A 16,282-nucleotide genomic window follows, 5' to 3' on the forward strand; every position below is an offset into this window, starting at 1 on the left:
TTTCCTAGGAATTTGGCTCAAGAGCAAGGCTACCATACTACAGTTGTTGAGCATCACAATGGCCATGGGAATACTTCTAAAAAAACTCAAACAAACAGCACATGACTGAAAAGAAAAGCAGAATTCTAACATTGTATTGTCCAAAAAGTTATGAATAAAACAAAATTCTGAACTGGTTTCACCATTTCTAAACACTACAGTCAAACAGAATGAATGTAAAGAAAGAATCTGTTTCTCCTCTCCTAGATGAAAGCACTAGGCCTAAATACATCTTCTAGTCAAATAGCCAACATGGAAGTACCATACAATTTTTCAATTCTTTTCCAAAGGAATAATCCCAACAACTTGCTTTCTTAGCCTAGGGAAAGCTTGAAAATATTTGTGTAAAGGAGCACAGGTAGTTTGGAAATCATAGCAGCAACATACACAGCAACAAACTACCTAAAAGCTTTTGTTTGTTTTTTTTTCCAAATCCATCTTCTGTCAAACAAAACACAATCCACATCTGGCAGCATGTCACTTATGGTAGATGTCACACTGGTTGACAAGACCTACCAAAGTGCTCAGTGCATGAATACTTTAGATTAACTGTCAGGCAGTGTGCAAGCACAGCTGCTTATTCTCAACCAAACTCTTCAGGTTCACTAGAAGAACAAAGTGTCTGGAAAGCAGGAGAAAGAGAAAAAGAAAACTACCCAATGCTATTATTTTAAAAGAAAAGGGAAAAGATGAGGATGGACAAAAATCAGGCAGACAATACCTTGGTGAAGGTCTCCAGGAAGAACAAAACTTTATTGTACTGTAGGAGCAGAACATGGCCTTATGTAAAAGAAGTAGGCACAAACACTGTTTATAACCCTTTTTTGCTCTCTAATGGTTTCTTTCTATTAAAAAAATACTTCAATTTAAACAGGTTGTATAAACACTGTGTTCACCTGACTATTGAACCAAAGAAAAACTACTGCTGCTGCAGAATCATTAACATCTGCTGGGTGGACCAAGCCCCAACCTTGTGCAAAGCCTGTCACATAAAAATGCTGCAGAGGAAGAGTCATAAAACACTGCAAAACAACATGAATAAAAAAAAAAAATTAACTTTCATGATTATACTGAAAAAGCTAAAGTGGGACCAAGAGATAAAGTCTGCCCAACTACCTGTCTGGAGCATTTACACATAAATATTGTTATTAAAATCCTTAAATCTATTTTTGAGTTTCTTCACAAAGTCTGAGAGCAAAGAAGCAGCAAGATTATCTCCAGCTTTTGCTATGGAACCTGCTCTAAGAGCTAGCTCAAAGAACCACAGTACTAAGTTTAGCAAAGTGTTAAAAATATTCCTCAGCAGTCTATAAAAAAAATTCCTCCTATACCCATTAACATTTTCACACAACACTATATTTTGTCTGAATCCCTGTTGCATGTAAACAGGAGGCTCAGGCAGGAGCATTTGACTTAGAATTGTGTATTCAGTGCAGATGCTAGATTCAGCAGAGAAATGATGAAGAACCAGGCCTTTTTTTCCCCCCTTTTCTAATTAGCTGCTTTTGAATACCATTAGCAGCTCTAGAGGCACCATAATTTTATTACTCCTTAAGAAAGACATACATAAATAGGAAAAGCAGATCCACAATTTCAGATGAGGAACAAGTACATCAGTGTAACCACGCCAGAAATAACACAAGTCCCAAAACACAAATGTACTGTGAAGGCAGTGTGTGCCCACCTCTCCCACAAGAATATTCAGGAAATTCAAACCCCAAATGGTTTCCCATTTCTAGCACAACCAAGCTACCACACTGCTGGCACCCCAGTTCACACCCAAGCTGCCCTCCAGCACACTGGCAGACTCTTCTTAATTTTTTTTCTGTTTCTTTTACTATTACTCATATAGTGTGGATGTTATACACATCCACTTTTCTTTTTGTTGATCAAGAATATTCTACTCCCCAAGCCCTTCAAGTTAAATTTTGCAGGAATTTTTTGTCCAGCTTTCCCAAAATTTCATCATACACCACACTATTTTGGGGGTCTTCCCCTGACTGAGAAGGCACTACTGTAATTGTAAGAAATATTGTTTGAAGTTTATGCTATTATATGAAGACTTTTGATAACAGCCCAAGTTATACAACTAAGCCCTACTTCTAGAACATCCAAGAAATGTGTCTAGCTTACCCCTTTCCAGCACTGAACTGAGCTCTGAGAAGACATGGAAATTGGGGCCAGAAGCCATTAGCTTCTAGCAACTGATCTAGGTCAAGTCAGTTGGACAGCTAGTTTAAGTCCAAAAACAAGTAGCTTTTGTATTAAAAGAAATAGATACTTTTCTATAAATATAAATTTCTGTCCCTATCCCAAACATGAAATAGAGATAATTTTAACACTTGAGAGCCAGCCAAAAATGTCTAATTTTGGCTGCTCATATTAGGAAAGGAAAACAAACTATTCAATTTTAAATTGTCCAAGGGGCAGGGGGAAGAAGCATAGGACTTGTTTGTTTTTGTAGCACAAGTTACAAATTCCTATTCCCTTGGACTTGACTGAAACACACTATCCTTATTCACTGCCTCTTCTTTAGACAGTTTTTGATTTAGAAGAACCACCTTCTCTGATAAAAGGACGTTAATCAGTAGTCTTATTCTTCCAATATTTTTTCATTCTGAAACTTATTTTTTCCCAAAACAGATACCTGTTCCTAAACAAAGCATGGGGTGCAGCAGGATGTTCAGTGATGCATTCCAATACTGCTTCCAGACAAGCAGTCCCACAATCAAGCTTAGAAGAGCAGCAGTTCTGAACTATACAAATATCAGCAAATTCAGGTTCAATCTGTGAATGTCATTTGGCTTAAAGCAAATTCATTATGCTCAAATCTATTGTTGAACTGATAAGGGATGAAGTATTTTAAATTTTATTTTCCAGACTTGTAGCTTGAATTTTCTGTAAGCTTCAGAAGATGGAACCTAATAAAAAGCTTATTAACACTGTCAAGAAAAAGCTAAGTGTATTTCCAGAAATTTCATAGCGGATCTAACAAAACTAAACTAAACAAAACTAAACCTGAAAGTGTCCTGCCTTTCAGTGCTTCCCTATACCTAGAGGAAGTTTTACTTTTCCTGCCCTTTAGGACTACCATACATGAAATCTGTCTGGAATTCAGGCAAAGCAGAACTTGTTCCAAAACACACAACTGATCTGTGATTTTCAGACCTGTGCTTTTCAATGGCCATTAAGCACCATTTCCAGCTAAATGTTCACTTTATGCCAGTACATCGAAAACCGAGGTGAGAGATTAAGGGATTGGTTTTGGCTATAAGCCACTGAAGCAAGGCCAACCTGAAACACTCTGCCAGGTAAACAAACTCACAGCAGGATTCTTAAAGTATAAGCAGAGCTCTAAGATACCAGAAACAACCTACTATTTTTAAAATACAGCAGTCACATTTTTGTTCAAGGCAAAAAACAATTATGTTTTTTTTTAAATTACATGTCTCAAAGGTCATATATGCAAGAATAAGTTAGTTGTTTAAAAGACTTTAAGGATGAAAGGGAACCAAAAGTCTTCTCTGTCTCTATTAATTGTTACAGACAATAATTCATACTTTCAATATTCTCTGCCAAGTTGTGTAGAAAGTTTTTTTCTGTTTATCTGATTGTACACTAAATATAGTTAGTATACTTTCTCAAGATCAAATGTATCCATGTTTTGTTTGCCTGCATTGTATGAATTTTAATTATCCAGGAGTGCTTTTTTAATGGGTTCAACTCCAAACAAACTCCAATGGAGAGACATACACAGAAAGAATTTTTGTTCTTGAGGGAACAAGTAATACTTCTATATATAAAATGGTTAAAGTACAAAAATGAAACCAAGACATTCCATTCTTGCATCAGACAAGTGTCCCACAAACCTACAAGCAAAACCCACTTGGAACTGATGCTGGTGTTTGGTTTGCCAGAAGCAAGAATTTCAGGCTGACATGGCTACCACTCATTTTGTATCCAGGGACTTCTTCAACAAATCCTTAACCCAAATCCTTTGTTTCCTCTTGCCCCAGAGTCTTCCATCTAATTTCATGGTTACAGGTAACAAAAGCCACTGATTGTCAGAAAAGAAGAATTAACTTCAAATAAGGATTTTAGTGCCTGGAAGTGGAATTATTCAGCGATCTGCACAGTCCTACCAGAGCATCACAGAATTACCACATTTTATTAAATAGGATTCCAGCTGATGTCCAATAATAATAAGCATGACTATCTCTTTTTGAACATCGAGCATGTCGGGCAATGGCCTTGGGATAAAAAGGACTCCCAGAAGCAAGAGGAGAATTATGAATAAGAATGAAAACATTGCAAGCTTCTAAGTATCTCCCCAGAAAGATGCATATCAAATGGTTCCAGCCAAAGCCACAGCCAGGAATATTAACAAGTTAAAATATTACTTAAGAAGAAAAGGTGCAAGAAATAGAAATACTGGAACCAGGAAAGACTGAGAGTCCAGATCTCCTGCCTCCTAACATCATATTTTAACTTTCAGTAAAATTACTAGCTGAAACCTAAAAGCAATGAGGTGGTTTTACCTTTCTGTCATAACACATATATCTCCAACAGGGAAATACAAAATGTTAAAAAGGAGACTGACTCACTGCTGAAATAGGAAATACAGCAAAAAAAGTTAAGTGAGTCAAGCCTACAAGACTGAAAGAGTGGCATCTTTCTTTGTGCCACACAAAAAGCTCAGCTATTACAAAAGTGCATTAAAATAATGAAAACACAGGAAAACGTCTAATCTAGAAGCAGTGCCCATTACATAACATTCTGGTACAGACACAGAATGGAAGGTTAAACAATATTACATTGTAATGATCAATTTTATAAATGTCTCACTGAATTTCACAGAAGCAGCATGGTTCCATGCACCACTGAGCCCCAGTAGTTTTACATGGCAAAATCAGCAAGCAGAACATGTGCAAAGAAGACATCTTCATGATCAGAAGCTGACACATATACATGCATAACAACAGATAACAAAAGGCAAAGGTCCACATGCAGAGCAGATAAAGTCAAGAATCTCAACCCTAATTCACAGATTAGAGAAATGTGGGAAAAATAAGGCTGGGGGGATTACACTGCTCTCCTAATTACAATTCACAGTTACACATCCTTCACCTACACAAAAATAAATGTCTAGTCTTAATGCAAATGACATTCATTTCATCAAGATGCTAAGTTAGTACCAAACACATCACTTCTGATTTTGTGTGAAATACCATCCATGCATCCTGGCACATCACAGCTGAGTACAGCTACATGCAGGGGTGGGAGGAAAACCCATGCAGTTTGCAGACCCTTCTCACCCAGAGAGACAGTACAAATGGATACTTTTCTCCAATTTGCATTGAACACTGTAGTACTGTCCAGCATATGGAAAATTAACAATCTATTTAAAACGTCTCAACTGGATGCTATAATGATTTCTTTCCAGTCACAAGTGACTACTAGACTGACAGCCAGTAAAACTATTACAAAAGGTCTGCTAGACAGCTTTATTTTCATGCACAAATCACCACATTAAGTTCACTCCCAAGTGCTTGCTCTAGAACTAACATTACAAATCCCACACTTTAATTTGCTTAAGAGCACAAGCTACTTCATCTATACCCACATCCTGACAAATTTGGTGGACTTCTAGGATGGGGTTACAGCAGTGGTGGATAAGGGAAGGGCAAAAAATATCATCCACCTTGTGTAAAGTATTTGATGTGGTCCTGCATCACACCTTTGCCCAAACATGGGGAGACATGGATTTGATGGATGGATCACTCAGTGGACAAAAATTGGCTGGATGGTCACACTCAAAGACTTGCAGTCAACAGCTCAGCATCCAAGTGGAGAGAAGTGATGAGTGACAATCCTTAGGAGTCAGTATGGTGACAGCTTTGACAGCTACATGGACAGTGGGATCAAGTGCACCCTCAGCAAGTCTGCTGCCAACCCCAGGCTATGTGGTGCAGCTGACACTCTGGAAGAAGGGGAGATCATCCAGAGGGATCCTGATAGCCTTTACAGGTGGGCATGTGAGAACCTCATGAAGTTCAACAAGGCCAAGTGCAAGGTGCTGCAGCAGGGTCACAGCAATCTCAAGCACAAAGACAGGGTGAAGAATGAACTGAAAGCAGCCCTGGGGAGAAGGGCTTGAGAATGCTGGTGGACAAAAAGCTGGACATGAATCAACAGTGTGTGCCAGCAGCCCAGAAAGCCAACCACATCTTGGGCTGCATCAAAGAGCTGTGACCAGCAGGTCAAGGGAGGTGATTCTTCCCCTCTACTCTGCTCTCACGAGACCCTACCTGGAGTGCTGCAGCCAGCTCTGGGGCTCCCAGCACAAGACAGATGTGGATCTGGAATGAATCCAGAGAATTAGCTGAGTGCACAGAGGTGCACCTCTCCTACAAACACAGACTGAAAGAACTGGGGCTGTTCAGCCTGAAGAAGAGAAGGCTATGGAGAGCTCTTAGAGCAGCCTTCCAGTATGTAAGGGGGTCTTACATGAAGGCTGGAGGAGGACTTTTTAAAAGGGAATTGGATGGGGGGAATGGCCTTAAGATGAAGGAGTGCACAGTTAGATTAGATATTAGGAGGAAATTCTTTACTGTGGGGGTGTTCAGGCACTGGATCAGGCTGCCCAGAGAGGTTTTGCATTTCCCATCCCAGAAGGTGTTCAAGACCAGGCTGGATGAGGATGCAAACAGTTTCCTGCCCTTGGCAGGGGGATTGAAATTAGATGATCTTTAAGGTCCTTTCCAGCCCTAACTATTCCATGATCTTTGAATCTGCAATTAAGCCCCCGTGCCAGGGCTTACATGCATTGCTATGATTTGATTGCCTATTTTTAACTAAGGTGCACTACAGAACCTCTGCCTTAACTGTACTAAAAACTACAACTCAAAGCAGTGTGAGTCAGACTTGTTTTGCTAGGAAGAGTTGTGCCAGAATGCTCTCCCAGCAATGTCTTTGATCTTTCTCTCAACTGCAAACCCCTTCTGACCATTCTCTCCCTTTTCTCTCCATGAGGCTTCAGAACCTAAGCCAAGCACTGGGGAATCTGTGAGTCCAAAGCACATTTGAGGGGGAAGGTCACTCTGCATCTCAACTCCTGGGGAACACTTTTTCTAGAATCTTCTTCATTCCAATTTTCCTATCAACAGCCTGTTTTTGCAGTACAGCATCTGAGAGCTGATGTTAACAGATGATGATTAGATGATGACCAAGATTTGACCTGTCTTGCAATGTTACTGCAGAATGCAATGCCCTCCCCTACACTTTTCAAAATGCAAGTGTACAGCACCAGAAGTCACACTGCAAGTACACAACAGAGCATGCAAAAGCAGTATCCACAGCTGCCAGAAAAAATGTCATTTGCATAACCAGTCATGAGGAAAGTATTTGTCAAAAAGATACATTATTTTCCTGATGCCAATCTCAAAATGCTAAACTGTAAGCTGCTTATCAGTATCAGCAGCACTGATTTGATTGAATGTATTGGAAAGGATACAGAAATGTGCATCATTCACTGAACAGGTATCCCATAACTGTATAAAAGACTTCTGAAGCAGAAGTTTGTTGCTGAAGGTATTTTTGTCATTTTGAAGACAGACACTGCTTGATGACCATGTGGAAAATGCAATAAAGTTCTCTAGTTTTATGAAACACATTTAAACCAAACTTTAAAGTAGCTGCAACAATACAGATGAAGTTTCCATATGATTCCCTCCTCTATGACGAGAGCAGTTGATGAAACAGTTCCAAAAGGCATTGGAGTTCTTCAGTGTGGGAGTGGAGAATGTGGTATGGCTACATTGTGTTACTGCCTTGCAGAGAAGGAGTCAGACACAGCCTTAGCTTCACTTAGAAAGTGATGCCCAAAGGAACTGGCAAAGATGCTTCTGCATCAGTCAATGAAAAAGACCATCTGTCCTTTCTCAAGAAAGAAAAAGACAGCAAAGGAAAAGGCACTTTTACCTAAAAGTAAGCCAGATGATTTTCAATCTGCAAAGTCATCTTTCCTTAAATGTCATGTACACACACTGTCAGTTCAGGTTTATTAAAGTTTTTTGTGAAACTGGAAAGAGGTTCAAAATGTCTGATAGGAATTAGTTATCTGTCATTGCTAATAACTAGCATTGTAAAACATTGTCTGCCACAAATAGGAGAAAGTAATAAAAAAAAGGTTCACATTCATATAGATAACCACCCCTCCCAAAAAAACAAAAAAAATATCCCCACCCAAACTAATATACCCATAGCAAAATAAAATGCAAATTCTTTGCAGATGCACATGTTTAAGTTGTCAGTATCTGAAAACCTATCAATGAAACCATGAACAGAAAGTTGCTATTGCACTACACAAGCAAAATTCAATACTGGGGATCCAAACAACTCCTCACAGAAATGAAAGCAATTACAATTTTACACCACCTGTAAGTCACAGAAAGGTAACAAAAGCAATGTCTTGATGCTGACATACAAAGTACCTCTTTATAACAATGAAGTTCTTGAGTTAAATGAGATTAAGTACAATTATAATCAGAATCAAAATGACTATAGCTGTCCAATGCCTGACTGCCAAGCATTTATAACAAATGGGACAGCATATACTTGTAACTCATTTTTATATTGCCCTTGGGTAACAACTCTGAAGCTGTAGATTACTTGGGAGCAAAACACTGATTGTCTGTAGCCAAGCTTTCTCCTAGGAAATATGATTGATTTAACTAAACTCCAGGAACACATTAAGTTTTTGGGGAAGTGTGTGGGGGAAACCAAGAGACCTGCATATCCCTGACAACAATCTCATTGATTGATGACACAATTAGTGTCCCAGTCCAAGCTACAAATATATAAAGGATTTACTTAACAATGGAGTCAATCCTACTGCACCTACCACACCACATTTGATTCACAATTGTCAAAAAGCATCATGACAAAAGATTTAAGTGTGACAAACAATGTCATATCCTATAGCCCAGAGTGGGCTTTTCCTTAATGGAAAACAAGGGACTGAGTAGACCAAATGTCTGTTCCTTTTATTTCTACAAAGTGTTAAACTTGAGTACTAGACATTAAGTGGTTTTCCACAGAAGTGAATACCCCAATCCCTAATTAGAATGAAGAACCTAAGCACAGGACTCTTAAGTCCAAGCTGTTCTATGAATATCCACTTCATCTTTTTAACAAATTAGCTTTAATGAACCTCATTTCCCAGCCCCAAAGAACTGGGAAAAAAAGGTATCCAAAGGCTCAAAAATATGTGTGAGGGAAAAAAACCCAGCCCTGCTTCACACTAGTGATGAATATTTTAAAAATCCTTCAACTATATGTCAAATATCTTTTTCTGGACTCAAAATTATTTATTGTAAGATTCAAAGACAAACTCAATAAGGCAGTGAGAATAGGTATTATGAGATGCTGAATCTCAGTTTACACAGACATAAAGTAACATCCATTTTTCTTTCCACCAGCTCTGAGAAGTTACATTATTCTCCTATCAAGGATAACTTAATTGAGAGCCTTAGTTGACATTCTCAGGTCAACACTTCCAGCAGAAAGAAAGAAAAAATATGCAGAGTACAGAAAGTCAATCAAATGGTAATCTTGTTTTACAAGTACACACATGAACACAAAATTTTGAGCAAATATGACAAAAAGATTCAAAAGATTGAAAAAAAGGATTTGGTTTAGGTGCATTATTCTCTTGAGGACAGATCAAAAGGACTTTCAGAAGCTGCTTTTACAGAAAAAGAATCTGTGTATTACAGGCCTTGTTTTGTACATCTTTTCAAAGGCTTCTTGTCTAGAATGCAGTTTGCTGGATAATTGAGCCATGTACAATGCCTTCTGACCTCTCTCGTATCTGTTTGGCCTTTTCCACTGATGAAAGAAACCAAACTTTATTTTATTTATTTCCACACTTGGAGATGTGCATTCTTCAACTGATCCATTTTCTGAAATCAATTCTCACATAAGCGTAGGTGGTATAAACTTAGAATCCTACACAACTTTACTCTTCCCTCACTTAAGAAATCAGAACCTAATTTGAAAGTGCAGGATCCTAGAAATATCTTCCATTTTGAAGCTACCAGTACATTAAATACTGATAAAGAGCAAAACTGATACAGGTAAATAAAAGCATCAAGCTCCCACAGGCTACAACTTCAACATTCCTTCTGATTTTTATCTCCTCATTGATAGACAGAGTGGCCAACAAGTATTCAGCATACCTGCTCCAACCTCTTTTTCTTCTTCTTCAATGTTGTTTTTGATGCTGTCATACTCTTCATCAATTGCCTGGTTGCCACGCATTTGAGACAGAATCCTCCGTGCCCTCTGGGTCTGGCCTTTCTGAATGAGCCAGCGGGGACTTTCAGGAAGAAACAGGAAGCCAAGAAACTGTATAACTGCTGGTACAGCTGACAGGCCCAGCATGTACCTGCAAATCAATCAGAAAATAGATAAATATCTACTATTTGCCTACAAAAACACACTATGAGAAAATTCAGTTACAGCTAGTCCAACTGTGTTTACAGATCAAATCTCTCACTCCTCGTATTCTTTCTCGCTGTGAGTTAAGGGAGGAAGAATCATATTCTGCAGGTATTTTAGACAACATGATCATTCCTTTCCTGAGATTTCCAGGAAATCTCAGGGACATGGTGACTATTCTGCCACCATTGACTCTAGCCACTGCTTCTGAGGACACTAAGTTAGACTAAGCAAAAAACCTGAAATATTACACTAGTTTGGAAACTGATAAATCCTTCAGTGACAATAATCAACAGAAAGAGAAAGCAAATGCATGGAGAAAACCAAGTACTGTTGATTTCAGAGATGAGATTGAAATCCTGCTAATTGTTTCACCAACATATTAAAAACAAACAAACAAAAAAACAGCCAGAGAACAATGTATAATTTGGTCAGTAGTACATACACACAGACACATTTGCCAGTTTTAATTTTGAAAATTTCTGACTATAAGCAGAAACACTGAAAAAAGTTCATTTCAGCAGCACAGCAATTTACACAAGATCTTTCAGAGAGTCTGCTTTTAAATCTTCACTCAGATGCAGCATGAGGTTTTAAATCAAAACTGCATTTTAGATGTCCAAGGGTTACTATTTACAGCATCAAGACTATTTCTCTACTCAACAGAAAATTACCACTGGTAAAAGCATAGTTATGCTTCCAAGGATCAGCACTGACACCTGTGGCAACACCCAAGCAGGGTTATTTGCTCCATCTAAAGTGGGGGAAAAGCTGTGGAAGACAAGCACACCACCAATTTGCATGGGTGGCTCTGGTCTATACATATCACATTTTTATATTTCTTCAGTAAAACAATAAAAGGATAAAAAGAATTGCAGAATAATGTATCATTATGTTCTGCTTTTAAAATCTGACCTTTTCCCATTTACGCTTCACCCAGATTCTTTTCGCTTTCATTAAAGACTTTAAACAGTGCTGGTGTCACCTGTACATCACTGCAGTTATCACAAGTGCACATCAGTGGATATAATAATTAAAACACCTCCAGAAATCAGTCCCTCTGAATATTGAGGTAACCTGTACTCATAAACAAATTCACACCTTGACATCAGTCAGGAGATTAAGGAGATTGGCTAATCTCTCCTCTAGCTCCTCTCTCCATTCCCCAGGATGCATGCTTTCACAGTGACTCTGCAGCCTCTTACCTGGACCTTTTTATAAAGCATGCCTGAGATTGCTAATTGAGTAGGAAGGAGAGAAGAACTATTGTTGAAAACCTTATGTTAGGGGCAATGAACCAAATGCATTTTGAGTAAAAATGGAAAAATACTTTCTTAGAGGCATTTGTGATTTAATGAAGAAAAACATGGGCAGTACAACAGGCAGAAAACTGGAGAATGGTAAAAAGAATGCCCAAAAGGCAACACAAAGAGGATGGCCATCCCAGGACAATGTGCATGCAGACCAGTCTTCCCACTCCCAGCTGAGCCCTCAAGTTCTTCTTAAAACCAGTCAAAATTTCCAAAGGTCAAACAAGCAAAACTTGCTCTAGAAAGAGCTCAGTTAGCAGCTCTCTTTTTTTTTTGTAACACTTTAAAAATTATATAGCTCACTATTAGTTAAAAAAGAAAAGCATAAGAAAGAAAATAAATTCAAACCATAAAGTCAGTGAAAGGCTTATTAGCTGAGTAGTCTTCAGTCAATGTATCTAACAGTGTCACTAATCCACTCATGTTCTCATTCCTCATTCATTAATGCTCTCATTCATTAATGGCCTCATTTATTCCTACACTTTTCCTTCTCCACAAACATTTTGGTAGCAGTGTACAAAATACATAGACCATTGAAGCTCACCAAACTGTAAATTCAGTATCTTTACTGGAGTGATATTTAGAAAGCCTTTTCTATTTCAAATGAAGAGTAAAATAAACTCTCAGAGATTAACACCAACTGCTGTATCCTGTCAAAGTGCATGCTGAAGTATGTTTTCATGCATCTAAGCATGCAGATTTAGTCCTTCAGGCTCATTTTGCTTAAATTTCTGCTCCTCCAAAGCCCTTCAGTCACTTAAATGCAGCAGAGCCTCCAGAACTAAGCAGTTGGGTACCTCCAATCATCTTAGGAGGCAAAATCAATCAAGGCTCCTGAAAGCTTGATTCATACCAGTTGGATTCTATTGGATTGTTTATCACAGACAAGACAAGAAAGAAATGTACAGATAGGGCTCCCTCACTGAAGTTAGTTTCCAATCTGCAAAATTCTGATCAAAGTTGAATAAAAGGAGCAGGCCAAAAGGAAAACATTTAGTTGAGAGGGAGCATCCATTGCAAGTTCTAGAGTTGGTGTAATTTTCAGAGCAAGCCATATTGATATAATCAATTTAGAGTAAAAGCAGGCAATTTTAGACATTTCATGCAGTGAGCCAGCTTTCAGAAATCTAATATAGTTCTTTCCTATACAGATTACAAGACTTTGTGTTTGAAGCCAGATGTCTAGCAGACCTGAAAAAATCCAGCATGAAATTTAATAAGTCTGCTGTAACATTTCTCCTTCTCTGACATACTGCTGCAATACCATTAAGATGGCATTAGCAGGGTTTATAAAGATAACCTAAGGGTCATGTTAAATATTTGTTTTGTTTATTTTAATTTAATATCCAGCATTTCCAAGAATAAGCAGAGCCAAGAAAAATTAAAGTTCCTTATTGTTTGTTGCAGCACTCCAGTGCTTGTCCATTCAGTCAGGAAGAGATACAATAATTGCTGAGATGTTCCTTCTTGTATGTAATGACTCAGGGGAAGCCATTTGTGATTTCTCTCCGTGTGTTTGCTGGCCACTCCTTTCAGGTGACAGACCATCTGTACTCTTCCCTGCTCAGCCTCAGGTTGCAATAAACTAGCAGAGGACATCATACCATCCTCAATTAACAGCTCCAGCATTGCAGCTGGAACACTTGGATACCTCATCACTGAGGTGGTAGCCTATTTCTTCACTCAATCCAGCAGAGCAGTATTTGGCACATACAGAAAACAGCATTACTGCAAAAGTCACCCAGCATGTGCCAGCAGGCTGCAGAAACTATTGCTCTTCACTACTCCACACACCGTGCTGCACTAGGACTACAAATACAAGAGAAAGCCACAAACCAGGAACAACAATGGATCACTAAGACAAGTGGCACAACTGGAGCATGTGACATAGAAGAGGCTGAGAGAACGGGGTTTGTGCAGTCCAGAAAATAGATTTTTATTATTTAATAACATAAGCTTTTAACTATAAATTTATGCTACAATATCCTTCAATTCTGATAGATTACCACTGCTCAGATTAAGAATATTCAAACTTCAAGTCTATCTTGCACATACAGCATATTACTTATTGGAAATTTGCCTTTTGAAAAATCAGCATGCAATTATTGTAAATGCAAAAGGCAAGCTACCTTCATAAACATCTGAACAATCACTCATGCTTGTAATGTATATTTATTACTCTCCCACTTTAAAGTTTAACAAAGTCAAAAACCTGTGCATGTTGTGAATATTAAGCTTAAGCGAAAGCAGTAGGGATCTATTTTGGCAAGATATTGAAGTTCCATTTTAGTAAACAGTTTTACCACTTTCTATGCAAATTCTGTTTTACCAACAAGAATTATAATCAGCAAATCAGAACTAGAGCAGCTTGCTTTTAGCAAGGAAGGCTCACAAACCTCCAACCATCCTTGGCGAGGTAGCTGAAGATTCCATCGACAACGCTGGCGAAGAACTGCCCTCCAGTGATGAAGAGAGTGTTAATGGTGACTAATCTGCCTCGTAAGTGTGGCGGAGCCACTTCTGCGATGTACACCGGTACAGTCATAGATGCTACACCTACAAGAATAAATTCAGTTACAGTTATAAAATTGAAAGAGATACTACATTGCTTTTTCATCATAAAATACTATTTTGGGTTTGGCTGAGACAGTTTGTTTTCTTCATAGTAGCTAGTATAGGGCTATGTTTTATATTTGTACTGGAAACAGTGTTAACTATTCAGGGATGTTGTCTTTATTCCTTACACAGAGTCAAGGCCTGTTCTGCCTCTCACCCCACCCCAGCAGCAAGGCTGAGGGCACACAAGTAGTTGTGAGGGGACCCAGCCAGGACAGCTGACCCCAACCAATCCCAGGGATATTCCAGACTACGTGGCATTGTGTGCAACATACAGAGCCAGGGGAAAAGGAGGGAAGGGGGGACATTCAGAGTTGTGGAGTCCATCTTCCCCAACAGCTGTAACACATGATGGAGCCCTACTCTCCTGCAAATGGCTCAACACCTTCTTGCCCATGGGAAGTGGTGAATGAATTCCTTGCTTTGCTCATGTGTGTGGCTTTTGCTATACCTACTAAACTGTCTTTATTCCAACCCATGAGTTTTCTCACTTTTACTCTTCCAATTCTCTCCCTCACCCTTCCAGCAGGGAGTGAGCGAGCAGCTACACAGGGCGGAGTTGCTGACCAAGCCTGGCATGACAAGCAGGGACCCAGACTGAGCTGGCTGTGGTGCCCTGTAACTCCACAGAAAACACCTCCTCTCCTGCCATGAATGACCACCCCAACAGATGGAGCCCAAAGTCATGGACTTAAGGAACTCAATGGACACTTTACAGATATTCTACAGGGGTGGTCCATAGACCATGGGAATGATATCTGTGTATTATATCAAAGAATGGGCAGGGAGTTCATGGGTAATAAGAGTGCACTGTATCTGTGGGGGGATAGAACATAGGAAAATAAAGATAGTGCAGAAGGTAATCTCACCCCTGAGGAGTTGCAGCTGTACTAATTACCAGAGATTAGAACAGGCTGCCCTTAACAGGCCACAGCTGTGTCCAATGAAGATGAGTGCTATAGAAGAGTGGGTTAGGTCAGTGAGGAGAGAGTTGGAGTTTGTTGGCTGTGCTGAGAAGAAGGAGTCAGTGCCCATGAGCAATCACCAAGAAGGTATGCGAGCTTTTGCAATAAGATGACAACAGCATCTAGATGGAATAAGGGGTGGAGAATGTGCTCTTTTCAGCTGGGGTAGAGTTACTATTCTTTATAGCAGCCAGGGCTGTATTTTGGATTTAAACTTAGGACTTTGTGCTTACAAAATTAACTCTATTCAAGGTGAAATCAGCACGCATTTAAATAGAATAAGCTGGACAAATTTGATTTCTGACTTTCAAAGGATGAAAACAATGAAAATGTAAGTAATGAACTCTAGAAGCATTCACAAAGCAAATGCTTGCTAGCAGCTGTATTGGAATTTCAAGGTTTGATGTAATGAGACAAAGAATAAATTTCTTCAATTCACTTTGCATGTACACTGAAATTAAATAAAAGGATAGATATAACTATAGTTTCCAAAGAAAGAGATGCTATAATCCAAGAAAGCACACATAAGTCAAAGTGACTAACTGAAGACATCAGGCGTTCACAAACTCTGTTTAAAAAGAACTTTAGCATGGTTTCTACAGCCAGAAACAAAAACAAGGCCAAGCATTATTGTTATTATTATGTAATTTCATTACTGTTATAAAGCAAATTGTTTCTTGACTTAGTTTAAAAAATATTTCATGTGCTATTTCAAGTATAGGTTGGCCGGGCCCTGAGCAGCCTGATCTAGAGAGTGGGCTCCCTGCCCATGCAGAGAGATTGAAACTGGATGATCATTAAGGTTCCTTCCAACCCAAGCCATTCTATGATTCAATGCAAAAAAGTCTATCA

At 38.9% G+C, this 16,282-nt stretch overlaps 1 protein-coding gene across 1 annotated transcript in view; it reads right to left on the bottom strand.

Annotated features, from left to right (window-relative positions):
- Positions 1–16,282, bottom strand: part of SLC2A13 (solute carrier family 2 member 13) — a 146,923-nt gene that overhangs the window by 104,624 nt on the left and 26,017 nt on the right. The window contains exons 2-3 of the mRNA XM_054632034.2: positions 14,246–14,405; positions 10,278–10,486 (exon numbers count right to left, since the gene is read on the bottom strand). Of these exons, the coding sequence (XP_054488009.1) occupies positions 10,278–10,486; positions 14,246–14,405 (369 nt within the window). The remainder of the gene's footprint in view (positions 1–10,277; positions 10,487–14,245; positions 14,406–16,282) is intronic.

The sequence above is a fragment of the Agelaius phoeniceus genome, chromosome 5 (genome assembly GCF_051311805.1).
Source record: "Agelaius phoeniceus isolate bAgePho1 chromosome 5, bAgePho1.hap1, whole genome shotgun sequence".
Lineage (NCBI taxonomy): Eukaryota > Metazoa > Chordata > Aves > Passeriformes > Icteridae > Agelaius > Agelaius phoeniceus.